Source organism: Trachypithecus francoisi, unplaced genomic scaffold (assembly GCF_009764315.1).
Source record: "Trachypithecus francoisi isolate TF-2019V2 unplaced genomic scaffold, Tfra_2.0 Lachesis_group21, whole genome shotgun sequence".
NCBI lineage: Eukaryota > Metazoa > Chordata > Mammalia > Primates > Cercopithecidae > Trachypithecus > Trachypithecus francoisi.
In genome coordinates this window covers 32,082,585-32,109,566 of record NW_022681467.1, presented here as the reverse complement: position 1 = coordinate 32,109,566, position 26,982 = coordinate 32,082,585, and the positions used below count along the sequence as shown (strand labels likewise).

Below are 26,982 nucleotides of genomic sequence, written 5' to 3'. Positions count from 1 at the left end.
GGCTTTTGGGGCTCCGTTTGGAGCCAGGATGAGGAGTTTCAGCCAGGCTCTGAGCAGGGCCTGGCGTTGAGGCCTGTGGGAGGTTAGGGCCTCCTGGTCAGGCACAGGGTCCCCTGGTGCTCAGCTCCCCCTTTGCTGAGTGCTTCAGCTGCCTGCGCTGGGTGACTTCTGGAGAAGGCCTCAGGATCAAGCTGGGTCCACTCACCCGGGTCAGGTGGGGTGGGTCCGGCCTTCACTCTGCTCCAGGCCCGTTGGGTGACCCAGGCAGTCTCTGCCCCTCTGGATTCTCTGCTCATTCAGTGCTCTTTCTGCCCCTCTTAGGTCCCAGGCACTGCCATCAGTGTCCCCATGATCCACTAGTAGCAGGGGTCCCAGCCCTGCCCACCCTACGTACACAGGGGCATGGAAGGCTGTGGCCCCTGCTCTGCTGGTCCTGGGGCTGAACTCGCCCTCCAGCTGCCCGGGGCTGGGAAGCCCCTCGTTCCCACCTCCAACCCTGAGCTGCTGGGATGCCTGCCTCATTGCTGTTCCTGGAGGCTCCATGTTCTTCTGGAGGGCTGTGTGGCCTGACCTCTGCCCCCCAAGAGGCCTGGAACCCTCAACAGGATTAGCTGTGGTGATTCCCGTGGTCCTCCCTTTCCCACAAGCCCCGAGAAGGCCAACAGGCCCATTCCCTCCGTCCCCTGCCCCTGCTGGTCTCAGCTGAACATAGAGCCCACTTACTGGGGACTCTGGTCCCTAGAGGCTTCAGGGCCCATATGGCTGGAGGATACCCAGTCCTTCCCTGGGCCAGGGTGGGAGGAGCAGGGCAGTAACTGGGGATGGCAGGAGAAGGTGGGAGAGGATTTCAGGCCCGGAGTCCCCTTATTTCACCCCAACCACACACACACAGACCAGAAGCAGTGCTCAGCCGTCTATTGGAGATTCTGCCTCCTCTGGGACAGATGTCCATGCTGCCTGCAACTCCTGAGCACACTCTCGTGGCAGGTGGTGCGCTCTGGGTGGGTGTGCGGCAGTGGCTGGTCAGGGTGTAGAGGAGGGGACTGAGAGGGGACCTTGGTGAGCTTGCATGTGTGTGGGGATGCACGTGAGGGGGTGTAGGATCCCAGGACTCAGGGCCTTTTCCTCCTGGGGGGCACACAGAGCCCTTTCCTCCTCGGGGAGCAGCCCGGGAATGGGGTCTTCCCTCGGTGCCTGTAGGTCTTGCCCTCCAGCCCATGTCCCCAGAAGGTGGTCTTTCCTTGGAGGTGTCAGAGACTCCAGCCCAGGGCTCTGGGGTCACCGTGGGAATACCTGCCTCAGCTCGGCACGCAGTTTTCCTGGCCTGTTTCTTCCACTGGGAGCTGGGACCCTAATCCCTCAAAGGGGGGATCCCTGAGCGAAGGTCATGGGCAGGGAGCTGGTATGGATGAGTGTGTGCGGGGAGGGGTGACTGGCGGGGGCTAGAGTGTCCGGGGGCTGGGGTGGCCTAGTCGTCTTTATCCTTGGCGCCATGTTTGAGGATGCGGGTGAACTCCACATAGTTGAAGTTTCCTTTCTTATCAATGGGCGCCTCCCGGTACATCTCATCCACTTCCTCGTCCGTGAAGCGGTCACCCATGGTAGTGAGCAGCTCCCGGAGGTGGTCCTCATGGATGAAACCTGGGGGCAGGGGCAGGGTGGGTGAGAGCAGAAACTCGGGCTGAGACACACATAGCAGCCCCATCCCTCAGCCCCCTGGCAGCTCTTGCAGACCTAGAGGGGCTGGGAAGATACCATCTTAGTCTCTAGTCAGTCTGAGGAATGAGGACGAGGCAGGAGGGGTGTGGGGATGCACGTGAAGGGGTGTCGGATCCCACGTGAAGGGGTGCCCGGGTCCTGTGGGGAGGAGTTGTGCAGTGGGACTGCCTCCAAGGTGTCACTTGGGGAACTTGAGGCTGTGAACGCTGGGGGCGCTGGGTATGCCCTGTTTGAAACGTGAACTCTGGAGTTCTGCTGCCTGGGTTGAAATGCTGATTCGCATTCTCCCTGGCTGTGTGCCTTTGGGCAAGGCCCTTAGCTTCCGTGTGCCTGTTTAATCTAGAAAACTGGGATGAACATGTTGCCATTCTGGTGAGGGACCGTGAAGGCAGTCAGGCCTGTGCAGGCCCAAGCAATGTTACCATGGCCATCATTACCCTGACATGTCCCTGGGAAAAATGAGCTGAGGGACAAAACGTCCGTTAGGAGATCTGAGGATGGGAGCCAGTTTCTATACCTTCTTGGCAAGAAAGGCATGAAATGGTTTGATTTCCGGAAAGATCTAAAGCAGATGGAGAATGTGCATTGGGCCAGCAGGGGAGATCAAGAAGGCAGGAGCCTTGGGGCATGGGCTGTTCTGGCCTAGCCTTTGCGGGGACAATAAGGAGGTGGCCTGGCTTTTATAGTTCTGGTAACAGAACCTGGGAGATGGGTGATGTCTGTTCTGGCCCTTAGGGGCAGAGGCACGGAATGCCTGGGGTGGCCCGGCCCCACTTGCATGCAGGGTGGTGGTAGGGGCGCCACGGACCTGAGGCTTCCTCGTCGAAGCAGGCAAAGGCGTTGCGAATCACATCCTCGGGGTCCGTGCCGTTCAGCTTCTCCCCGAACATGGTGAGGAACATGGTGAAGTTGATGGGCCCCGGGGCCTCGCTCATCATGCCCTCCAGGTATTCGTCTGTGGGGTTCTTCCCTGTGGCAGGCGGTGTGTTCCAGCCTGTGGTCCTGGGCCCTCTGTCCCCAGCTGGGGCAACTCCACCCCCGCCCCCCACCCCTGCCCTTCACGGTTCTGTGTGAGACGGGAGGTAGTGGGTTTTGTGAACTGGAAAGCATGGCGCTAGGGGAGCCACAGCAGTGGGCGCCGGGAGTCCCTGGCTGCTTCCACCAGTTTCCTCCTGTGGCCTGGATGTCAGCAGTCGGCAGTGCTCTCTAAAGTATAATAAAAACAACCCTCTGCAGACTGCTCACTGTGGCTGGTGGCCCACGTGCCTTATTGCATTTAACTTTCACCACCCTGTGAAATCAGCATTCTTACCCACGTCACAGGTACGGAAGCTGAGGCACAGAGAGGCCAGGCGACTTGTCCAGGGTCAGACAGCAAGTAAGGAGGAGGCTTGAGTAGACCTGGCATTTGAACCCAGGCAGCCTAACTCCTAAGTCCAGACATAGTGCTTTGCTGTCAGACAGGCCTGGATTTGGATCCCAGCTGTGCACCTTGGTTTCCCCCATCTCTTAGGGGAATTGTGAAGACAATAAGACAGTATTTGCAAAAGGCTCATAACAATGACTGGCACAGGCCTGTGGACTCTGGAATCAACTGCTGGGTTTCTATTGCAGCCCCACTACTTGGTAGCTGTGTGACCTTGGGTAAATTACTTAACCTCTCTGAGCCTCAGTTTCCTTGTTTGTAAAGAGGGAATGATAATTGCATCTGTTCAACAGGATTGCTTTGAGATTTAAGATAATACCTGCAGGGCTTATTATTAATATGATGATTATATTTGCTGCTCTTGTTTTTAACTTGAAGATGAGGGTGTGGCTCATCTGCAGACCCACTGATATGAGCTACAGACACGATGCATGTTTTTCTGGGTAGACACCCAGGGCTGTCATGAAGTCTCAGGGGCCTGGGTGCAGGGTGTGGCCTTGGAAATAGGAAGTTTTCATGTCCCTGAGTCTCACACACCCCGCTGTGTCCCCCTGGGATGGCCAGGGCAGCTGAGGCCCAAGAGGAGCTGTGACACCAGGACTCCTATGGGGTACTTAAGCCCAGCCCCTTCTCTCACCAGGCTTCAGTCCTTCCATGAAGCTGGGAAGGCCCCAGATAAGAACCCTGGAGTTGGCGAGGCATGGTGGCTCACGCCTGTGATCCCAGTAGTTAAGGAGGCTGAGACGGGTGGATCACCTGAGCTCAGGAGTTTGAGACCGGCCTGGCCAACATGGCGAAACCCTGTCTCTACTAAAAATACAAAAATTAGCTGGGCGTGGTGGCAGGCGCCTGTAAAACCCAGCTACTGGGGAGGCTGAGGCAGGAGAATCTCTTGAACCCATGAGGCGGAGGTTGCAGTGAGCCGAGATGGTGCCACTGCACTCCAGCCTGGACAACAGAGTGAGACTTCGTCTCAGGAAAAAAAAAAAAAAAAAAAAAAGAACCCTGGAGTTTACTTCCTGCCAGGTGACCTCCTGGGAGAGGGAGTCTTCAAGCGAGCCTGGCCTGAAGCTGGGAGAGGTTTGGTCCTCAGGGCAGGGGGGCAGTGTGCTGTCAGTTCTCCCACTCAGGGTTGCCTGGTTTTCCCACTCAATGCCTCGTGGGTAAACATCAGGGCCATGGCCTTATTTCACAGGAAGAGGCATGTGCACAGGGCTGTACCAGGGACTGACTCTCTGGCCCCAAAGCTCGAGGCTTGACTGTCATGGGGCTGTGTCCTCTGGTCCTGGACTCTCCCTCCCCCAGGGAGTGTCTGGTCTGGATGCTGTCACCCAGCATGAGGGGTGTGCGGGAACTGGGCTGAGAGTGGCTGGCTGTGGCCAGCACTTTGGGAGGGATGTCGGGGCAGTCCTATGGGTTGAGGCATGGTCTCTGGAGGCCTTGCCTCTGGGCCTGTATTTCCCTATCTGCAGTAGAGAATTGGACTTGATTTTTGTATCCTTAGTTCTAAGGTCCTGATCTTGAGGAAGTCACTGGGACCAGAGAGGCTATGAGAGCCTGGGATGGGTGACCTCTAAAGGAGGGGAGCTGGTCTGGCCTCCCCTCTAGGCCTCAGTTTCCCCATCTGTGCAGTGGACAGCCTGCAGTTCGCTTTCATTTAGATGCTGACCCTTTTTTTTTTTTTTTTGAGACGGAGTCTTGCTCTGTCGCCCAGGCTGGAGTGCAGTGGCGCGATCTTGGCTCACTGCAAGCTCCACCTCCCGGGTTCATACCATTATTCTGCCTCAGCCTCCGGAGTAGCTGGCACCTGCCACCACGCCTGGCTAATTTTTGTATTTTCAGTAGAGACGGGGTTTCACCATGTTAGCCAGGATGATCTCGATCTTCTGACCTCGTGATCTGCCTGCCTCGGCCTCCCAAAATGCTGGCATTACAGGTGTGAGCCACCATGCCCGGCCAGCTGACCCCTTTCTTTCAATGAAATGATACCTGGCAGCCCAGTGCACAAATCTGCCTAAGACAGGCCCACTGTGGAGTCAGCCTCTCTACGTTCAGACCCAGTGGTGGACCTGCTTTGTGCTTCAGTTTTCCTGTTGAACGGACTAAGTAATGGCAACTATTCTCTAAGGTGGACACCACGCGTCTCACTACACAGGAGGGGCCCTGTAAATGATTGGCAGAGCCTGCCTGGCCCCATCCATCTCACCCTGTCCCTGTCCCAGCTCACCCAGCGAGGCCAGCATGTCGTGCAGATCCTCCTTGTCAATGAAGCCATCACGGTTCTGGTCAATCATGTTGAAAGCCTCCTTAAACTCCTGGATCTGGGACTGGTCAAACATTGCGAAGACATTGGATGTGGCCCGCTGTGGCCGCTTCTTGGTGGTCTTGGCTTTGGCCCGCTTGCTGGACATCTTGGCTTCTGGTGGGTGGGGCTTCCCTGCAGGAAGGGGTGGGGGTTGGGTGGCCCATGACTCTGGGCCAGGGAAACTTCCTGCCTCCTCCAGACAGGCTTTTAGCACTTGGGCCTGGCATTCAAGGCTACCCACGGATTTGGGGCTCCCACCAGCCAGTTCTTCACAAAAGCACACAAGTGTGGGCTGTGCGATTCTGAACAACTTCCTCTGTCTCTCTGAGCCCGAGAGTCTTCATCTGGGACTTGGGACATGAGGAGTGCCCAGCAGTAGGGATTAACTGACCCAGTGCCGGAGAGTTCCTGGAACAGTGCCGGGCATAGAGTCAGCTATTTTGGCTGTGACTGTTTGGGTAAAACACTTAGGATTGGGCTTGGTGCCAACCATTACCATGCTTTATCTCCTTTAATCCTTAATAGCATTTACACTGTCCGTCTCTCTTTCTATGTGACAAGGTGGGTCCACTCATGGGAGTCAGTCAGGGCTCTCCTGGGCTGCCATCCAGGCTCCCTGGCCCCGCAGGAAGGAGCTGGATCAGCAGTCCTGCATTCCTGCCGTTCCTTACCCTCCCACTCCATCCCTCCACTGCCCGCCTGATATTCTAGGAGGCTCTGGGCAGTCAAACCCCTGCCTGCCCACCTCAGGGAGCTTGACCAGCCCCCCAATGGGGAGTGGTCATGGCCTGATCCTGGGTCCCACTGATTGTTCTCACTCCCCAGTGCTTATCAGGGAGTGAGGCTTGCTTGGGCTGAGAACCCCAGCTTCTTCACCCTTGCTTAGACCTGGCTTCTTAGCTTCCAGCCGGCCTCTTCTGTCCCATACAGACGCCGACCTACACCTGTCACTCCGAAGCCCTCGAAGGTTCCTGCCACCCCTCAGAGCAAGTCTGGGTCCCTTATCCTGGCATTCAAGGCCCTGTGTGAGTCCCACTTGTGACCCACAGTCCTGTCCTTCGGACCTCTGTAGTTCACTGGACACTCCAGGCTTTCCTCTGTGGTCCCTCCTCCCCTCTGCTCTTTCTTCTCCAGCCCAGTTCTTGAGACCCCCACCTCCTGTGGAGCTGTTCCCTGCACGCTTGCTTCCACAGTAAACAGTTAAAGATCTCTCTCCCTTGTGGGCCAGCATAGATGCCCCAGTTTACGCCAACCCCAGGCCATAGTGGGGCTGACAGATGTTTATTTGATGAATGACTATATGAAGGCAACTACGGCCAGTCTGCTGCTTCCACTGTACAGATGGGAAAACTGAGGCCAGGCCTGGGACTCTTTCCCTGAACGCTTGTCACGGCTTGTGGGGATATGCGCCTGAAGACCCAGTGCCTCCTTCCCTCGGCTGGGGCAGTGGGCCTGGCTAAGGTTCCAGGACTGTGGCCCCTCTTTCCTCTGCCCGAACCCCCGGGCCCAGGGCCTCCAGGTAGCCTGCTCTGCCTCTTGTTCACCCTAGGCTGTGTGGTTGCAACTTGAGCTGTTTCCAGGCCTTCCTCCCATGACTCTGTTCAAGTCATTCTCGGTCCTTGGGCTTTGAGATCATCAACCCTGGACCGGGATCCTGGCCAGCCCCAGCTGGTCCCCAGGGCCATCACTGCCTGTAGTCATGAGACAGTGGCTGCCTGTGTCCCAGGGACCAACACACCCAACCTTCAGTGTTTCTTGCATGGTTGAGGAAGGTAGACAGAAGTCCTCAACCATGACCTGGATGGGAGTGCCATTGTACCCAGATGCTGGCCCCCTCCTCTCCTATGGTTTGGAGGGGCCTAATCCTTGCCTGAGTCCAGTGTTCTCGGGAACTTTGACTCCTGGCACCCACAGAAGGCTGCATGCAGAGGGGCAGTGCACTGTGCCCAACAGAGGCTGTGATGGCCATTACTGTCCCTATGGCAGGCATGGCCAGGCCATCCACAGCTGGGTCTGAGCCCAGCTGGGCCCCTCTGCCTTCATAGCCACCCAGTCTGCACTCTCTGCCATGGTGTGGCTGGGGGCACTGTGCTTACGGGCTTGCACAAGGCCGCCATGTCCACCCCAGCAATCGTGGGAAGTGGTGGGCAGAGGCAGGGGTGCCCCCCATGGTGCAGCTAGAAAAACAGGCCCCAGAAGGGGAATGGAGTGTCCATGAGAGGGGGAGGGGCTACCTGGAAGCCAGGATTCCTGGGCTAGGTTTGGGTCAGTGGGGAGCAAACTTGGCTCCTGGTGCCCTCGAGGCTTGAACAAAACAGGGAGCACTGGTCCTCAGGCGGGCCTGGGGCAGCGGAGCAGGAAAGGGCTCTGTGTGTCCAGAGGCACCTTCTAGAACTGGTGGAGGAGTGAGGGGCAGGCATGGGTGGGGCCTTTAGTTCTGGGGCCATCGCTTCCCCATTCAGGGGCCCTGGACCCCAGGGATCAGCACTGATGCTTGGCCTGGCTGTGACTAGAGGCCATGTCCCCCATCCTGGTGTCCAGATTCCCACCATAACAGAAAAGGCCAGGCTGAAGCCAGCACAGGGCAGTGCCCCCATGACCTCCAGCCCCTGGGGCTGGGCAGGCCAGATGCCTGCCTCTGGAGTGCACCTCATCTGAGGCTCCTCCTTAGAGCAGTTGGAGGGCTGGGAAGAGCAGGTATGGGGTTCTCCCAGGCCTGAGTCCTCGTCCTCCCCCCAGGGGTGAGTCCATCAGGGCCCTCGGCAGACCTTCCCCACCCACAGGCGAGATGACCCAGAGAGGGGAAGCCTGGGTCCCTGCATACAGCACTGGCTGTGCCCCGGTCTCCGTCCCTCTCTCCTGGCCCAGGGTGTGGAGATGGGAGATGGGGAGGGGACACGGATGCTCTGGGGGCATGGAGCCCCACAGGGCTGTTTCTCCATCTGTGACCCACATGCCTTTACCGGGTCTGGGGTACTGGTGACGGCAACCCCCCTCCCCGGCATCCTTGCAACCAGGCTTCCCAGCCCCCCTGGAGCTCTGGGCTTGGCGTCTCTAGCTCCTTAGCAAAGGGGCAGGGCCTGGACGACGGCCTTCCCTTGCCGCAGGACCACTGCTTCCCAGAGGCCAGAGCAGCCTTCCTGCTGCCCGGCCCCTGGCCAGAGTCCCTGTCGGCCCCTAACAAAGGCGCTGCCCCAGCTTACCCCGCGATCTGTGCCCAACAGACCCTACCACATCCCAGTCCGTGGGGCCCGCCTCTGTCTCCCGTGACAGCCGGGTTGGGCCCGGGCCACCTTTCATCTCCAGCCCTGGGCAATCAGGCCCATTCTCAAGACCCCTGGGCCCCGGCTCCCACCTGGTGCGGAGAAGGCGCTCGGGCTCGCTGGGTGCGTGGAACTGGGCCGGCCGTCGGGTCGGGACTCCAGGCGGGGGCGGGGCGCGGCGGCCGGGCCTTACAAGGCAGAAGAATGTGCGCGGGGCGGGGCCGCGGGGCGGGGTGGAGGGGCCCTCGGCTGCAGTCCGGCCTTATTTGGCCTCGGCCCACGGGCTGGCAGGCGGGGGCGCTCTAGGGTGAGCCCCCCCCTTCCTTGCTGTGCCAACCCTGGCTGCACAGAGGGCCTTATAGGGAAAGGAGGTGATGGGGTGAGCAAGCAATGGTAGTAGGGGAGTGGGGGTTCGCTCTGGGCTGCCCCTTCCCCTCCAGCGAGGCAAGCGGAACGTCCAGCGCCGCTTCCCCAGAGGCCTCCCGCTTGTGTGGGCCGTGGGAGCCGTGGGAGCGCAGCCGTGGGAACGGCTCTCGGTGGGGGGAGGGCAGAGGCAGTGGGTGAGGGAGTCCCCAGGGACCCCAATGCCTGATGACTCGCTCTGTCCACATCAACGGCCACCCACCAGAGCGAGACCGAAGGACCCACTTGGGAAGCACTGGTTTCGTGGAGGGAAATACGATGAACAAGTAGCTCAGCGGCCTGGGGCCTCGAAGGAGCGGGGTCCTGGGGGGCTCGTGGGCTGTTCTGCAGGGTGCTGTGGGCAGTGACATTGGGCAGACAGGAGGTGCAGGGGTGAGGGCTCCTGGGCTCAGGGTCACCAGCAGCAGGAGGATGGGGGCGGGAGCCGGAGGGGCTGAGAAGGAGCAGGGACCCCTCGGTGGCTCCCCATAGGCCACGTGGGGTGTCGGAGGGTTCTGAGCAAGGAGTGACGACCTGGCTTGGGTTTTGACGGAATCCTTTTGGGTGATGTGTTGAAAATAGCGCAGAGGGGGCCGAGTCCCTGAGCAGGGGACCTGTGAGGAGCGACCCAGCAAGGATCAAGGTGATCCGGACTAGCGGGGAGGCCGAGGGAGGAGTGCAGAAACTGTTTCCGAGGTGCAGCCGGGAGGATCTGCGGGTGGATTGGAATGGGTGTGAAAGAGAAGGGTCAGGGTGGACCCTGAGAGTTTTGATCTGAGCGACCAGAAAGATAGAGCTACCATTTTCTAAGATGGGTTTGCTGTGTGGAGCAGTTTAGGGATAAGAAACTCTATTTTGGACAAATTAATTTTTAAAAACTTTATTTTGAAATGATTTCAGACTTAGGATAAAGTTATAAGAACTGTGCAAAGAACCCTGTATACCTTCATCTGGATTCTCCATTTGTTACCATTGGGTTTTATTATATTTTCTTCTTGCTTTCCATATACATATACATATATATAATACATATACATACATTTATATTTATTTATTCCTACCCCCAACCATTTGAGAGTTTCTTCCATACATATGTCCTGTTATCTCTACGTGTTTCAGTGAGTACTTCCTAAAAAGGAGATTCTCTTAAATAAGCCTAGTACAATGATAAAAGTCAGGACAGTTTTCACATTGATTTAATGACCTAATTCACAGTCCATATCCAGGTCGTGCCGGTTATCCCAATAGCGTCCTTTAGACTAATTTTTTCTGGTCCAAGAGCCAAAGTAAGATCATTTGTCATCACGTTTCTTTAGTATCCCTGTTTTAAATTTTATTTTTTGATTGTGGTAAAATATACATAACATAAAATTACCGTTTTCAGCGTTTTTTTTTTTTTTTTTTTTTTTTTTTTTTTTTTTTTTTTGAGACAGAGTCTCGCTCTGTCTCCCAGGCTGGAGCGCAGTGGCCGGATCTCAGCTCACTGCAAGCTCCGCCCCCCGGGTTTACGCCATTCTCCTGCCTCAGCCTCCCGAGTAGCTGGGACTACAGGCGCCCGCCACCTCGCCCGGCTAGATTTTTGTATTTTTTAGTAGAGACGGGGTTTCACCGTGTTAGCCAGGATGGTCTCGATCTCCTGACCTCGTGATCCGCCCGTCTCGGCCTCCCAAAGTGCTGGGATTACAGGCTTGAGCCACCGCGCCCGGCCCGTTTTCAGCGTTTTTAAGTGTACAGTTTGGTGGCATTAAGTGCAGTCACTTTGTTGTGTAACCATCACCACCATGCATCTCCAGAGCGCTTTCATCTTCCCCAGCCGAAACTCCCTGCCAGTTAAACACTAACTCCACCTTGCCCCCTTCTCCCTGCCCTGGTGGCCTTCATTCATCTCTGTTTTCTGTGAGTTTGTCTACTCATTGGAGTCTCATATAAGTGGAATCATATAGCATTTGACCTTTTGTCACTGGCTTCTTTCACCCGGCATAATGTTCTCAAGCTCTGGGTTCATCCATGTTTAGCGTATATCAGAATTTCTTTTTGGGGGTGGGGGGGTGAGATAGGGTCTCACTCTGTTGCCCTGGGTGGCATGCAGTGGCACAATTATAACTCATTGCAGCCTTGACCTCCTGGGCTCAAGCAGTCCCCCTGCCTCAACCCCCTCAAGTAGCTAGGGCTGCAGGCATGCACCAGCACACCCAGCTAAGTTTTCTACTTTTGAAGAAACAGTGTCTCCCTGTGTTGCCCAGCCTGGTCTCAAACCTCTAGCCTCGAGCAGTCCTCCTGCCTGGACCTCCCAAAGTGCTAGGATTATAGGCCTGAGCCACTGTGCTTGGCCCTGGCTAATTTTTTAAAAATTCTTTTTGTAGAAATGGGGTCTCGCCGTGTTGCCCAGGCTCTCATCCTTTTTAAGGCTGAATAATACTCCATTGTATGCATGTTTTGTTTATCCATTCATCATGGATGGACACTGGTTGCTTCCACTTTTTGGCGATTCTGAGTAATGCTTCTGTGAACGTGGGTCTCTTCAAGTTCCTGCTGTTGTTTTTTTAACCTGACATTGTGAACATATAAGTCTCTGTTTTCAATTCTTTTGGGTATATGCCCAGAAATGGAATTGCTGGATCAAATGGTTATTCTATTTTTAACATCCCGAGGAACTGCAGTAACTGTTTTCTGTAGTGGCTGTACCGTTTTCAGTTCCCATCAATAGTGTACAAGGGGCCTGGTGTGGTTGCTCTTGCCTGTAATCCCAGCACTTTAGGAGGCCTAGGTGGACGGATCACTTGATGCCTGGAATTTGAGACTAGCCTGGCCAACATGGTGAAACCCCATTCTCTACAAAAAATACCAAAATTAGCCAGGTGTGGTTGTACATGCCTGTAATCCCAGCCACTCGGGAAGCTCAGGCAGGAGACTCACTTGAACCCGGGAGGCAGAGAGGTTGCGGTGAGCCGAGATTGTGTCGCTGCACTCCAGCCTGGTGGACAGAGTGAGACTCGGTCTCAAAAAAAAAAAAAAAAGAAAAAATCTTTGCCTATTTAAAAGAGCTGTTTTTTAAATTTTGTTTTGTTTTTTAAGATTCTAGGTGTTTTAAAAATATATTTTGGATATTAATCCCTTGATATGATTTGTAAATACTTTTCTTATTCTACAGGTTTTCTGTATTTTAAAGAAAAGCTTAAATTGTTATCTTTTATAAACCATAAAATTCACCTATGAAATACACAATTCAATGGATTCAGTGTATCTACAAAGCTATGTAATCAGCACTACTATGTAATTCCAGAACATTTTAGTAACTAATCCCCCAAAGAAACTCTGTACTTGTCAGCAGTCATTTCTCATTCTCCTCTCATCCCAGCCCCTGGAGACTATGGATCTACTTTCCCTCTCTATCAGCTTGTTTACTGTAGAAACTTGTTTTTGTGTTTTGAGATGGAGTCTTGCCCTGTCACCCAGATAGGAGTGCACGGGGCTCACTGCAACCTCCGCCTCTTGAGTTCAAGTGATTCTCCTGCCTCATCCTCCCTAGTAGCTGGGATTACAGGCACCCGCTACCACGCCCAGCTAATTTTTGTATTTTTGGTAGAGATGGGTTTTCACCATGTTGTCCAGGCTGGTCTCGAAATCCTGACCTCAAGTGATCTGCCTGCCTCGGCCTCCCAGAGTGCTGGGATTACAGGCGTGAACCACCATGCCTGGCCAGCTTGTTTCCTCTAGAAACTTCAAACAAATGCAGTCATACAATGTCTGGCTTCTTTCACTTAGCATAATGTTTTCAGGGTTCATCTGTGTTGTAGAATGTCCCAGTACCTCAGTCTTTTTCATTCCAAATAGTATTCTGTTGTATGGCTATATGCTACATTTTGTTTTTGCATTTGTCAGTTGATAGACATTTGGGTTGTTTCTACTTTTTGCCCGTTATGAATATGGTACTGTGAACATTAATCTGCAAGTTTATGTGTGGATATACGTTTTCACTTTCTCAGGTACATAAGAGTGGAACTGCTGGGTCTTATGGTTACACCTCTATGTTTAACCTTTTAAGGAACTTCCAAACTATTTTGCACAATGTTGTACCATTTTGAATTCCCACCGGCAGTGTATGGTTTCAGTTTCTCTACTTCTTCACTAATACTCGTCTGTCTTTGTATTAGAGCCAGGGTCTCACTACGTTACCCCAGGCTGGACTTGAACTCCTGGGCTTAGCAATCCTTCCACCTCAGCCTCCCAGGTAGCTGGGACTACAGCTACCTGGCCCTGCTTGTCTTTTTAATTCTAGTCATCCTATCGGGTGTGAAGTGGTATCTCATTGTGGTTTTGATTTGCATTTGTCTAGTGACTGAAGATGTTGAGCATTTTTCACATGCTTATCATTGGAGATTTGTGTGTCTTCTTCAAAGAAGTGTCTATTTAGGCTGGCTGTGGTGGCTCACGCCTGTAGTCCCAGCACTTTGGGAGGCTGAGGCAGGCAGATCACCTGAGGTCAGGAGTTTGAGACCAGCCTGGCAAACATGGCAAAACCCTGTCTCTACTAAAAATACAAAAGTTAGCTGGGGGTGGTGGTGGGTGCCTGTAGTCTCAGCTACTGGGGAGGCTGAGGCACAAGAATCACTTGAACTTGGGAGGTGGAGTTTGCAGTGAGCCAAGATCGTGCCACTGCACTCCAGCTTGGGCAACAGAGTGAGACTCTGTCTCAAAAAAAAAAAAAAAAAAAAGTATCTATTTAGATCCTTTACCTATTTAAAAATTTGTCTTTTGATTTTGAGCTATAGAAATTCTTTATATATTCCGGCTATTGCACCCTTATCAGATACATGAGTTGGAAATATTTTCTCCTATTATGTGGGTTATCCTTTCACTTTCTTGATAGTGTTCTTTGAAACACAAGTTTCTTTTTTTTTTTTTGGAGACAGAGTCTTGCTCTGTCACCCAGGCTGTAGGGCAGTGGTGCGATCTCGGCTCACTGCAACCTCTGCCCCCTGGGTTCCAGTGATTCTTCTGCCTCAGCCTCCCGAGTAGCTGGGACCTGGCTAATTTTTGTATTTTTAGTAGAGACGGGGTTTCACTATCTTGATCAGGCTGGTCTTGAACTCCTGACCTCGTGATTCTCCAGCTTCAGCCTCCCAAAGTGCTGGGATTACAGGCGTGAGCCACCACGCCTGGCTGAAGCACAAGTGTTTTTAACCTTGAAGTTTAGTTTATCTGTGTTTTCTTTGGTTGCTTGTGCTTTGGTGTCATACCCAAGAAATCATTGCCTAATCCAAGGTTATAAATGTTTACACTTCTGTTTTCTTTTAAGAGTTTGATAGTTTTAGCTTTCAGGTTTTTTTTTTTTTTTTGAGATGCAGTCTTGCTTTGTTGCCCAGGCTGGAGTGCAGTGGTGCGATCTTGGCTCACTGCAAGCTCTGCCTCCCGGGTTCACGTCATTCTCCTGCCTCAGCTTCCCGGGTAGCTGGGACTACAGGTGCTCGCCACCACACCCAGCTAATTTTTTGTATTTTTAGTAGAGACGGGGTTTCACTGTGTTAGCCAGGGTGGAGTTTTCAGGTCTTTAACCCACATTGAGTAAATTTTGTATATGTTGCAAGGTAAGGGTCCAGCTTCCTCTTTTTTGCATTTGGACATCCAGTTACACTAGCACCATTTGTTGATACTTCTTTCCCCATTGAATACCTTGGCACTGTTGTCTAAAGTCAGTTGTCCATTAATGTATGGGTTTATTTTAGACTCTTAATTCTGTTTCATTGATATGTATGTCTACCCTTATGCCAACCCTTGTGTACTACACAATCTTGATTATTTATTTTTTGAGACAGGGTCTTTCTCTGTCACCCAGTCTGGACTACAGTGGTGTGATCACAGCTCACTGCAGTCTCAACCACCTGGGTTCAAGCGATCCTTCTGTCTCAGCCTCCTGAGGAGCTGGAATTATAGGCACGTGCCACCACACCTGGTTAATTTTTGTATTTTTTATACAGATGGAATCTCACTATGTTGCCTAAGCTGGTCTGAAACTCTTGGGTTCAAGTGACCCTCCTGTCCCAGCCTCCAAAAGTGTTGGGATTATAGGCATGAGCCACTGTGCCCAGCCTTGATTACATTAGTTTTGTAGTAAATTTTACATTTCCATATGAATTTTAGGGTCAGCATCTCAATTTCTGCAGAAAAGGGAGCTGGGATTTTGATAAGGGTTGTGTCAAACCTGTAGATTAATTTGGGGGAGTGTTGCCATCTTACCAATACTAAGTCTTCCAATCCATGAACATTGGAAAATAAGTAATTTGTGGTGTGCTCCTTTGGGACTGTGAATATTCTGTTCCTCATAAAAATTTCAACCAATACTTTTTTTTTTTTTTTGAGACAGAGTCTTGCTTTGTCGCCCAGCTGGAGTACAGTTCATTGGCGATCCCAGTGCAACCCTTCTCCCTCAGCCTCCCAGGCAGCTGGGATTACAGGTGTGCTCCATCACTCCCAGCTACTTTTTGTACTTTTAGTAGAGATGGGGTTTCACCATGTTGGCCAGGCTGGTCTTGAACTCCTGACCTCAGGTGATCCACCTACCTTGGCCTCCCAAAGTGCTAGGATTACAAGCGTGAGCCACCGCACCTAGCCACCAGTACTTTTAACATCCATGGATGATTCCATTATTACAATATGATGGTTGCCAAATGGTTCTTTTCTTTTGAGACCTAGTTTCACTCTGTTGCCCAGGCTGGAATGCAGTGGTGGGATCTCAGCTCACTACAACCTCTGCCTGGGTTTAGGGGTTTTAAGCAGAGGGTGATGCAGCCAGTCAGCATTTTGAAAATTATGCTTGGCCAGGTGTGGTGGCTCACACCTGTAATCCCAGCACTTGGGGAGGCTGAGGTGGGCAGATCACGAGGTCAGGAGATCAAGACCATCCTGGCTAACACGATGAAACACTGTCTCTACTAAAAATACAAAAAAAAAAGAAAGAAAATTAGCCGGGCATGGTGGTGGGTGCCTGTAGTCCCAGCTACTCGGGAGACTGAGGCAGGAGAATGGCATGAACCCGAGAGGCGGAGCTTGCAGTGGGCCAAGATCGCGCCACCGCACTCCGGCCTGGGCAAGAGAGCGAGACTCTTTGTCTCAAAAAAAAAAAAAAAAAATTCCCGTGGCCACCATATGGTAGGGCCAGGGGCGGCAGCAGAGACCACACCAGCTTTCAGATCAGCCACAGATTCAGATGGGCAGGAGACTGTTAGAATTTCTGTCGTAAAGCCCATTCCACTGCTGGTGCTAGAAATCTCATCTCGGTGGGTCTGTCCTCCATAGCATTTGCCCATGCAGGCTCCGCATGGTACTTGGCCATCAGGCTCCTGGTGACAGTAGCTTTGTCCTACTGTCCTGTCTATAAGGTCTGGGCGCCCAGTGCTGTTCCCGGTGTTAGCTGAGTCTTCTCTGTGCTGACTATGGAAACATGCAACCCTGGGGAGCTTGGGGTTCTATAAGGGAAACCTGGGCCGTGTAGGGTTCTCAGGGACCCACAGGTGGCTGACAGTCTCCTGTCCCCTCTGCCACCTCTGTGGTCATATCCTGCAGCCTTTAGGAGGGCGCTTCCTGTCTGTCCCTGTCCTGGTCCCCTGTTTCCTCAAGGACTAGGCTTTGGAAACACAGAAGCTGAGGACTCATTCCCAGTGTCTCTGGGAAGTTGCCGTCAGCCTTTCCCTGAAGTGACAAATGCATCCCTAATGGAACAAGGTACAAGGACATGGGACATCATCTAAGTCATATTTTTGTGAAAACTATTTAATCTGAATCTGGCCATGAGAAAACATAAACCCAGATGGTGCACCATTCTATAGAGTGTGCTTGGATACTTCAAAAACACCAACATTTCAGCCTGGCGCAGTGGCTCATGCCTATAATCCCAGCACTTTGGTAGGCCGAGGCAGGCGGAGCACGTGAGGTCAGGAGTTTGAAACCAGCCTGGCCAATATGGTGAAACCCCGTCTCTACTAAAAATACAAAAATTAGCCAGGCGAGGTGGCTCATGCCTGTAATCCCAGCTACTTGGGAGGCAGAGGCAGGAGAATCACTTGAACCCAGGAGGTAGAGGTTGCTGTGAGCCAAGATCACGCCACTACACTCCAGCCTGGGTGTCGCAGCGAGACTCTGTCTCAAAACAAACAAAATAAACCAAAAAAACCCATGAAAAAAATAAATAAATAAAACACCATCAACATCTCGAAAAACAAAACCAACAAAGTAGGGAAATTTTGATTTGTAAAGAGACTAGAAGGACTAGAAGGACATGGTGGCCTGGCACGTTGGCTCACACCTGTGATCCTAGCACTTTGGGAGGCCAAGGCGGGAGAATCACTTGAGCCCAGGAGTTTGAGACCAGCCTGGGCAGCAAACTGAGACTCCATCTCTACAAAACATTTTAAAATTAGCTGGGCATGGTGGCATGTACCTGTGGTCCCGGCTACTTGGGAAGCTGAGGCAGAAGGATTGATTGAGCCCAGTTGGTTGAGGCTGCAGTGAGCCATGATCACACCATTCATTGCACTTCGGCCTGGGCGCAGAGTGAGACCCTGTCTAAAAAAAGAAAAAAAACAGACAGACATGGTAACTGAAAGCAGTGACTGATCCTTAATGGGATCCTGGATGGATAAAAGGGAAAAGGTGTAAGGGACAAGGTTGTGAGGGCACCTGGCGTATGGACTGTGCTTTAGGCCGTATTAATATGTGCACTGGGTGCTCTCCTGGGTAAAGGAGGGGCTCCCTGGAACATTCCTTTCTTAAGTTTGAGGGTGGTGATGGTGGTGTGGTTGTGCAGGAACGTCCTTGTGCCTGGGAGTTGCGTGATGTGTTTTGCAGTGAAATATCAGTGTATGCCACTGACTCTCAGATGGCTCGCGGGGAAAACGATGTGTATGTATCCGAGAGGGATAATGCCCATATGAGCGAAATATCGGTAATCGGTGACTCTGGCCGCCGGATATGTGTTCATTATTATACTGTTCGTTCAATGGAGGGGGCATCTTCTCCACTGCTGTGCCAGGAAGGCTGGGCGTGGGGGTGCAGATTCTGTACATCAGACACCCCTACCCCATCTTGTGCTTAATAGAGTGCAGGATCCCTCCTGAGACCCTAATCTAACCCTCAAGTCCCTTTCCCTGCCACAGGAGAAGCAGGCTCTGAAAGGCTTAGGGTCCATCCCCAGTCCCCATGGCCCATCCGGGAGAGCCGGCTGCTGGCTGCACCCCTGAACTTCTGCTTCAATGCCTGATGCAACCGGAAACCTCTTCACTTACCCTTCAAGTCACTCCCAGCTGGGTCTCAGGGTAGGGGTAGGTCTGGGAAGGTGCCAGCCCCGGAGTTAATCTGAGCCACCTGTGGTCACCAGATGCTCCGTCACCACTAACAGGTGTATTGGGGTCTGGCCATAGTTGGGATGGGCTCCCAGGGACCTCTCTGGGGAGGGCCGCACAGCCTGAACAAAGCTGCTGGGAAGGCAGGGTCTGTGCATCCACTGGGCCTGAGGTCACGAGCTTCTTGGCTGGGTTGGGCCAAGGGAGGAGACAGGAATCTGTGGCTCCAGAGCTTGGCCAGAGAACTTCCTAAAAGGCATGTTCCGGCCGGGTGCGGTGGCTCACACCTGTAATCCCAGCACTTTGGGAGGCCGATGGGGGCCGATCCTGAGGTCAGGAGTTCAAGACCAGCCTGGCCAACAGGGTGAAACCCCATCTCTACTAAAAATACAAAGATTAGCCAGGCATGATGGCAGGCGCCTGTAATCCCAGCTACTCGGGAGGCTGAGGCAGAATTGCTTGAACCCCGGAAACCCAGGAGGCAGGGGTTGCAGTGAGCCAAGATCGTGCCACTGTGCTCCAGCCTGGGTGACAAAGACTGTCTCCAAAAAAAAAAAAAGAAAGAAAAGAAAGAGGAATGTTCCTACCACCAGGGCTCGGCACCTCCTGCTTCTGTGTGGACTGCGTGCTGTTCCCTCCCCTAAACTCCCCCAAAGCTGGCTACCCACTCATCCTTCCAGTCTCTACCAGAACACTTCTGCCCAGGCTGGGTTTGGCGGTTGCGCTGCGGAGTCCTGCAGCCTCATTCTGCTGCGTCTTGTTTTTCACCACCTGTCGTTGACTTGACTTTGTCACGTTCAGTATGTCTCCCTCACCAGAGTGAGCTCTGCCCCAGCACTGGGCCTGTAGAGGTGTTCTGGAGATGCACTCAGGGCTTGCACCCGACAGAATGGAAGCAGCTGCAAGGCAGGGGGATACTGAGTACCCCGCCCTGGAGAATGTGCCGACTGTGGATCTGTGGGGAGTGTAAACCATCCTCTAGGGTGGTCTTTTTTTTTTTTTTTTTTTTTTTTGAGACAGAGTCTTCGCTCTGTCGCCCAGGCTGGAGTGCAGTGGCCGGATCTCAGCTCACTGCAAGCTCCGTCTCCCAGGTTTACGCCATTCTCCTGCCTCAGCCTCCCGAGTAGCTGGGACTATAGGCGCCCGCCACCTCGCCCCGCTAGTTTTTTGTATTTTTTAGTAGAGACGGGGTTTCACCGTGTTAGCCAGGATGGTCTCGGCCTCCCAAAGTGCTGGGATTATAGGCTTCAGCCACCGCGCCCGGCCTAGGGTGGTCTTTATCAGCCTATCCTTGCTCCTGTGATAGCATCTTTCAAGGGTTTATTTCAAACAGGAAGCTGGTAAGTGCACACCCATTTTCGGGAGAGGGGACTGTCAGCCACGTCTTCCTGCCCCAGATCACAGAGCTGGCATGTGACAGCTGGCATCCTGGCTGGCACTCGCATCAGGCTGTCTCCACAGAGCTGCCTTTTGGGAGGGGTCTGGCTCAGTTTCCTGGGCCCACTCTGTTCATCCCCCTGCAATAATGCCACAAGCCCTTGGTACACGTTACCTCATTTATTCTCACAACATGCCTGTGAGGTAGGGAGGGGCAGGGACTGTCCCCGTTTTACAGAGGAGGAAGTTGAGGCACACAGAGGTCAAGTGACTTGCCCAAGGTCACAGACGGCGGCCAAGCTGGAAAAGGGCCCCGGAGCAGGCCCTTGGTTCACCTGGGGGAGTCCCCCCTGCAGCAAGCGCCAGCCAAGAGGATGTCTCGGATGCCAGAGAGGCGCATACACAGCGTAGAGCAGCCCCTCGGGTACTGAGCTGGCTTCGGGGCTGAGCCCCTGCCCTCCCCCACCCCGCCCTGCAGGCCCAGGCCATTGCAGCTCAGGGCTCGTGACACCCTGGGAGTGGGATTGGGGGCAGGAGAGAGAGAAGGATAATTGGGGTTAAAAAAAAAAAAAAATAGAAAACTCAGAGGCTGGGCAGATGGACCCTTGGGAGTAGGGGGGAGGGGGTGGAGACCAAAAATAAAAGAGGGCTGCTTACACACAAGGTATGTATTTTTACACACACTTGTACACACACCTAGATATAGTACATGTAAAAATATATGCTATTCACACACCCGCCTCCTGCCAGGTGCCCCGAGAGCCAGCGGCGGCGGCGGCGGCGCTGGGTGGGCATGGGTGAGCAGATGGGCGTTTGTTAAATATACACTCTAAGGTCTATGTGCATATGTACACATACATACAGACACCGCCGCCCGCCCCTCGGGCACCAGACACAGGCGCGGCTGAGGACAGACAGCCCCTTGGAAGCCACTCTGAGTCCTAGATTTTGCTGAAGGAAGAAGGGGCTGGAGAGAATAAAAAGGCGGGAGTCTGGAGTGTGATAACGGTGGCTTCATCTCGTTTCCCCCTCCAAGACTAAAACCTCCCTCATCTGCTCAGTGGTGAGTCCTGCCTGACACTGCCCAGGGCTGGCGGGGCACCTCCCAGTGAGGCGCCTCCATCTGCGTGTGTGTGCGCGTGTGAGGGTGTGTGTGAGCACTTGGCGGGGGAGGGAGGAGACGCGTGTCCATCTCTCTGTCCTCTGGGCCCTCAAACCGCAGAGAGGGCTGAGACCCAGAAAGCTGCTTGCCACAATGGTGACCACTGTGTGAGCTCTGAAGGGAAAAGAGAAAAACGTAAGAATGAAAATCCAAGGTCAGAGCGGGGGGGTAGCCGGGGAAAGGAGGAGGGAACATGGCAGGTGCCCAAGGCTGCCCTTGGACTGTCGTCATCTTGTAAACAAGCTAGTGTGAGTTCTCATCAGATAGAAGGAGTAAAAAGACCGCAGTCTGGAGGCTGAGCCGGGAGTTGCTGACGTCCATCTATCTAGTCCACCACGGCCAGCAAGAGGAAAAAAAAAGTTTTCTAGTTTCGTGATTTTTGTTGATTTTTTTTGTGAGTAAAATTTTCATAACCTAAAGCTGGGAGGGACCCAAAAAAGCCAAATGTGAGCCCTTGTATGCGTCAATTTGAAAGTTGGCTCAGGGTCTCTAGACAGAATAACCATAGCAAAGGTTGAGAAAACTCTGTTCCATTCGCACTTAGTTTTTGTGGTTTTAATGATTTAAAATCATTTCTTTCCTCCTGCACGGTCTCAGAGCCTGGTCTGGGCCTCCGGGACATAAATCTCGATGCTGTCCGCGCTCTCGGTGGCTGAGTTCTGCCGCACAGAAGCTGCCCGCTTCGCCGCCAGGAGTCTCTTGCGGGCCTCCTGGCGCTGCTTGTCGCTGGCGTCTGAGGCCTTGTCGCGGCTCACCGCCGGCTTGGATTTGGCTGGCTTCTTCGGGACCGGAGGGGGTGGTTTCTTCTCTTCCTTTAGTGAGACAGTGAGGAGGGAACAAAAATAAAATAAAGGTGCCACGTTTTGTGTGGCGCTACCCCCACCATATGCTGGCAGCTGGAGTGTCCACCCCAGCTTCCCCGCATCGGGCACAAGCAACACACACTTGGAATCAGGAAGCCACGAGAAGCAATGACAGTGGGAAGAGCACAAGGCACAGGAACGGAAAGCAAGCCTCGACTCCGAAGGTGCCCAAGCAGCAGGACGGGCAGGTCCCCGTGTCCACCCTCATGTCGAACCACCAGGAGCTTGAGACTCAGGCAGGAGCTAGCCCGAGGACAGTCAGAGACTTAAATTGAGGGCTTCGGGTCCCATTTTACAGGCTATTCTAGGGGAGTAGACAGGGCCATGGTTCAATAGGGGTCACTGGTTCTGCTGGTTTGCAGAAGGAGGCCTCAGGGAAGAGGCTGGCTACCATGAGGTCACAGAACTGGCTCCAGACCCCAGGACTCCTGGCAGCAGGGCCCCAGAAGAAGGGACCATTTTGCTACCTCCTCTGTTATAACGTGATTGAGGCTGTGGGCGTGCCTCTCCCAGGACCCCCTTTTCTGGACATGCAGGGCAGGACACATGCTTCAGGGGCAGCCTCAACTATACGGAGCAAGCAGCATGCTAGACAAGTGCCAAGCATGAACCCCACGCGGTGATGGACGTGAGCCCCCAGCTCAAAGACGACACACGGAGAAGGGAGCCAAGCAGCACTGACCGATGTGGGCAGCGTTATTGCCGACCAGGAATTTGTCCCTGGACTTCCCCTCCGCACTGCTCCATGCTCACCTTCCTCTTCTCGGGGGTCTCCACCAGCTGCCAGCTGTTGGCCTTGAGGTGGTAGAGTTCATCAAACTTCATGCTGATGTCCTCGATGGACAGCTGTAGCAGGTCCCAGAACCCTGCCAGGTCCTGGGCTGTGGGGCGTGGGTTGGCATCAGGGTTCTGTGGGCCAGATGGGGATCAGTGGGGCGGGCTCAGCAGAGACTTGTCCTGCTCCCCCAAACCCCGTCTCTGCTCTCCCCCACCGCGCCCTGCTGAAGCATGTTTCCTCTGGCCCCACCAGCACCCGAGGGGGCTCTTGAGGCCTAGTGTCCGGGTCAGTATCTGTATGAATGAATCTAAGCCAGTTCTGGTCAGCACCAGCCTTAGTGGTGGAGATCCTTGGGGACAGCCTATAGGGCTGTGGTGAGGAAAGCACTCCTGTCCCTAATGTATGCCAGGCAGACAGTTGTTTTGCAGGGAAGAAATACAAGTTTTTGGCCATGGTGTGAGTGACACCGATTGCCCCATTCACTCCCAGGTGAGGAAGATCACAGAATCCGTGTTGTCTCCCTCGTGTCACTCTGTTCCATGACAATGCAACCCCCAGGTCTCTGTAGGTCTTGGAGACAAACACTCCCCACTGCGTCCCGCTGGGAGCACACAGATTCCCACAGGCAGAACAGCTCAGGACTCTGCTTTTGACCCCAGCAGGGCCAGCCCTCCTAACAGGTAAGAGGGAGGGAGAAAGCCAAGCCACCAATCCCAGCAGTGGTATTTCTTTAGTTTTTACCTTGAATGTCTTCTTAGATACAGAAAAAATATACCTATATATGTGTATATAGATATAATTTTTGAGACGGAGTTTCACTCTTGTTGCCCAGGTTGGAGTGCAATGGCACAACCTCAGCTTACCACAACCTCCGCCTCCCGGGTTCAAGCGATTCTCCTGCCTCAGCCTTCCTGAGTAGCTGGGATTACAGGCATGCACCACCACGCCCGGCTAATTTTGTATTTTAGTAGAGATGGGGTTTCTCCATGTTGGTCAGGCTGCTCTTGAACTCCTGACCTCAGGTGATCTGCCTGCCTCAGCCTCCCAAGTGCTGGGATTATAGGCGTGAGCCCCACGACTGGTCGATACAGAATATATTTTAGATAAATAAACCAGTGCTGACTGACTATCATCCGTGTGGCTGTTTCAACATGGAAAGGTAGAAGAGATCCGATAGGGCCGCTCTCGCCCCCCCTTCTTGTGCCAGACACTGACACACATTGCCACTGTCCTTCCAACCCCCCGAGGAAGCCACACTGTGTGTGTTACAGAGGAGGGCACAGAGGCTCCGCGGGGCTGGCGGAGGGTAGTGAGCAGCCACAGGCCGGAAGCCCTGCTGTGGAGGAGGATCACACTCACCAAGTTCTGCTCACAGAGGCCCCGGAACTGCTGGAATTTCTGGGACATCAGTAGCTGGGCACTGCCCACCGCACTGAGGACTTTTCCTAAGACTGAGAAGCAGAGGGTGGGAAGACTGATTTAGCACAGCACAGCGTTTGTAGGGACGGCATCATGCTTTTGATCTCCCCCTGCACTCCCTTAAGGTAGAACTCATTATTTCATGATGGTGGTGGCCTTCATTTTACCTACACATTAGTCCATTCTCATTGAGAAAAACACAAACAATATAAAGTGAACCCCATCCCATTTCCTGAGGATATTTTATGGCAACAAATATGAAAACTGAGTATAAATGTAAAACATTTTCCAGAAAAACATAAGAAGGTCTTAAGAAGAAATAGAGGCCGGGTTCAGTGGCTCATGCTTGTAATCCCAGCACTTTGGGAGACTGAGGCGGATCACCTGAGGTCGGGAGTTAAAGACCAGCCTGGGCAGCATGATGGAACCCCATCTCTACGAATACACAAAAATTAGCCAGGCATAAAGGCAGGTGCCTGTAATCCCAGCTACTCAGGAGGCTGAGGCAGGAGAATCATTTGAACCCAGGGGGCGGAGGTTACAGTGAGCCGAGATCGTGCCACTGCACTCCAGCCTGGGTGACAGAGCAAGACTCAGTCTTTTTTTTTTTTTTTTTTTTTTTTGAGACGGAGTCTCGCTCTGCCGCCCAGGCTGGAGTGCAGTGGCCGGATCTCAGCTCACTGCAAGCTCCGCCTCCTGGGTTTACGCCATTCTCCTGCCTCAGCCTCCCGAGTAGCTGGGACTACAGGCGCCTGCCACCTCGCCCGGCTAGTTTTTTGTATTTTTTAGTAGAGACGGGGTTTCACCATGTTAGCCAGGATGGTCTTGATCTCCTGACCTCGTGATCCGCCCGTCTCGGCCTCCCAAAGTGCTGGGATTACAGGCTTGAGCCACCGCGCCCGGCCAGTCTTTAAAAAAAATTAAAAATTAAAAAATAAAAAATTTGATTAGACTCAAATATTTTTAAGAAACTGAAGCAGAACTCTTCTCAGAAAAGGAACTAGGTCTAAGTTTTACAGCTGAGGTATTAAAAACTTTCAAGGAACAGGAAATCCCTTTTTTTTATATTCTGTTCCAGAGATTAAATAAACATGGAAAATGATGCAACTTGTTTTAGGAACTCTGACAGCAGATAGGACATGCCAAGAATGGACCACTTTCACTAACACAAATGTAGGAGTCTTAAAGTATAAACAAATAGGATCTATCAGAAGAACTGTAAAAAATAAACATCCTAATTGAGAAGTATTTAACCCAGTAATACAAGGTTGATCTTGTATTGTGACTTCCAGTTTTAAAGTGCTGGCATCAGCCAGGCATAGTGGCTCATACCTGTAATCCCAGTACTTACGGAGGCAGGAGGTCCCCAACAAAAATAGAAAAAATTAGCTGGGCGCGCTGGGCCGCATCTGTGGTCCCAGCCACCTGGGAGGCAGAGGCTGTGGTGAGCTTGGACCATGCCACTGTACTCCAGCCTGGGTGACAGAGTGAGGCCCCCTGCCTCAAAAAATCAGAAAGTACTGGCACAGCTGGGCACTTTGAGAGGCCTAGGCCACGTGGTAAAAGCCCATCTCTACAGAAAATACAAAAATTAGCCAGACATGGTAGCATGTGCCTGTAGCCCCAGCTACTTGGGAGGATCACTGGAACCAGGTAGGTTGAGGCTGCAGTGAGCTGCGATGACAGCATTGTACTCCAGCCTGAGTGACAAAGTGAGACCTTGCCCCCACCCCCCACCACACACAAAAAAGGTGCTGGCATAAAGACAATGCTACCCATCCCCAACCCCCTTAGAAATCACTGAAAAGCAAACAAAGTAAACAAGAGGGAGGCTGAGGTGGGTGGATCACAAGATCAGGGGTTCGAGACCAGCCTGGCCAACATGGTAAAACCCTGTCTCTACTAAAAATACAAAAATTGGTGGGTGTGGTGGCCCATGACTGTAATCCCAGCTAGTCAGGAGGCCGAGACAGGAGAATCTGAACCTGGGAGGCGGAGGTTGCAGCAAGCCAAGATCACGCCCACTACACTCCAGCTTGGGTGGCAGAGTAAGACTCCATCTCAAAAATCAAACAAAAAGTAGGACACCCAATTTTATTTGAAATTAAAATTACTTGAAATTTAAAAAGGAGGCTTGGGCATGGTGGCTCACACCTATAATCCTAGTACTTTAGGAGGCTTGAGGCAGGAGGATCACTTGAGCCCAGGAGTTCAAGACAGCCTGGGCAACAAAGTGAAACCCTGTCTCTATGATTGCTTGAACCCAGGGTTTCAAGGCTGCAGTGAGCTATGATGGTACCACTGCATTCCTCCAGCCTGGATGACAGAGCAAGACCCTGTCTCAAAAATAAAAAACAAAAAGTGTGGACTGCAGCAAGAGCTTTCCTGAACCTAGCCAGCAACAAGGAGAATGACAGGGTTGGGGAGGCCCTGCATTGTGAGCAGACCTGTAGTTGCCTGTGGAGAAGAAAAGCCTGATAGAACTCTCCCAGGCACCCATTCCCACCCTATTCCCACATATGATTCCTGCTGGCCTGGGACACAGTCCTGGCCCCCATCTCACAATGATCTACTTACAAGAGCTCATCAAGGAAGAATTCGCCTCATTAAGAAATTACTAATTAAAAGGGAACTGACACAGGAGTTAAAGATATTACAGGAACAACAAATGGCACATGAATACTTACCAGAAATTGCTGCCAGGGAATAGATGAAAATGGTAACATTTATCCATGAATATGTAAAATAATTCAAAGCAGAGACAGTAAGACAATGGAAGGAGATAAAACAGGGGCTCTGGAACTAGAGCAGGAGGAAAATCAGGCCGTCACGGAAACAAGGCCGCACTGGAGGTCACACAGAGGTTCAACCCTGCTGAGGACTTGTCCTGAGTAGCAGAGCCCTACAGGGAGAGGAGGGCTGAAAGGCTC

General features: G+C 52.8%; 2 protein-coding genes and 1 long non-coding RNA gene across 15 annotated transcripts in view; 1 reads left to right on the top strand and 2 right to left on the bottom strand.

Annotated features, from left to right (window-relative positions):
- Positions 1-26,982, top strand: part of LOC117068733 — an 89,172-nt gene that overhangs the window by 32,874 nt on the left and 29,316 nt on the right. The window lies entirely within an intron of this gene.
- Positions 901-8,938, bottom strand: MYL9 (myosin light chain 9). Of its 2 annotated transcripts, none has more exons than XM_033186329.1 (4): positions 8,806-8,938; positions 5,373-5,582; positions 2,528-2,689; positions 901-1,641 (listed from the first exon to the last, which is right to left on the bottom strand). In XM_033186329.1, exons 2-4 carry the CDS (start codon positions 5,554-5,556, stop codon positions 1,469-1,471), a joined length of 519 nt encoding a protein of 172 aa, XP_033042220.1. In that variant the 5' UTR covers positions 5,557-5,582; positions 8,806-8,938; the 3' UTR covers positions 901-1,468. The 2 variants fall into 2 exon arrangements, with proteins under 2 accessions (XP_033042220.1, XP_033042219.1); XM_033186328.1 differs by lacking the exon at positions 8,806-8,938 and adding an exon at positions 8,654-8,777.
- DLGAP4 (DLG associated protein 4) overlaps positions 19,996-26,982 on the bottom strand; it is a 171,977-nt gene continuing 164,990 nt past the window's right edge. For 10 of the 11 annotated variants that reach the window (XM_033186310.1, XM_033186316.1, XM_033186313.1 and 7 more), the window contains 3 exons: positions 23,993-24,084; positions 22,609-22,764; positions 19,996-21,804 (listed from right to left, as the gene is read on the bottom strand). In XM_033186310.1, coding sequence (XP_033042201.1) covers positions 21,586-21,804; positions 22,609-22,764; positions 23,993-24,084 — 467 coding nt within the window. In that variant the 3' untranslated portion in view covers positions 19,996-21,585. Of the gene's footprint in view, positions 21,816-22,608; positions 22,765-23,992; positions 24,085-26,982 lie in introns of all 11 variants that reach the window. The other variant, XM_033186311.1, reaches the window with a different exon arrangement.

What these genes read in the sequence shown, in the direction of transcription:
- MYL9 (XM_033186328.1), bottom strand. Translation starts at nt 8,750, where the DNA reads ATGAAAGGTGGCCCGGGCCCAACCCGGCTGTCACGGGAGACAGAGGCG. An exon ending in TGTTGGGCACAGATCGCGGG is followed by an intron (nt 5,583 to 8,653) that starts GTAAGCTGGGGC and finishes CCCTTCCTGCAG; the next exon opens with GGAAGCCCCACCCACCAGAA. An exon ending in CGACATGCTGGCCTCGCTGG is followed by an intron (nt 2,690 to 5,372) that starts GTGAGCTGGGAC and finishes CGCCTGCCACAG; the next exon opens with GGAAGAACCCCACAGACGAA.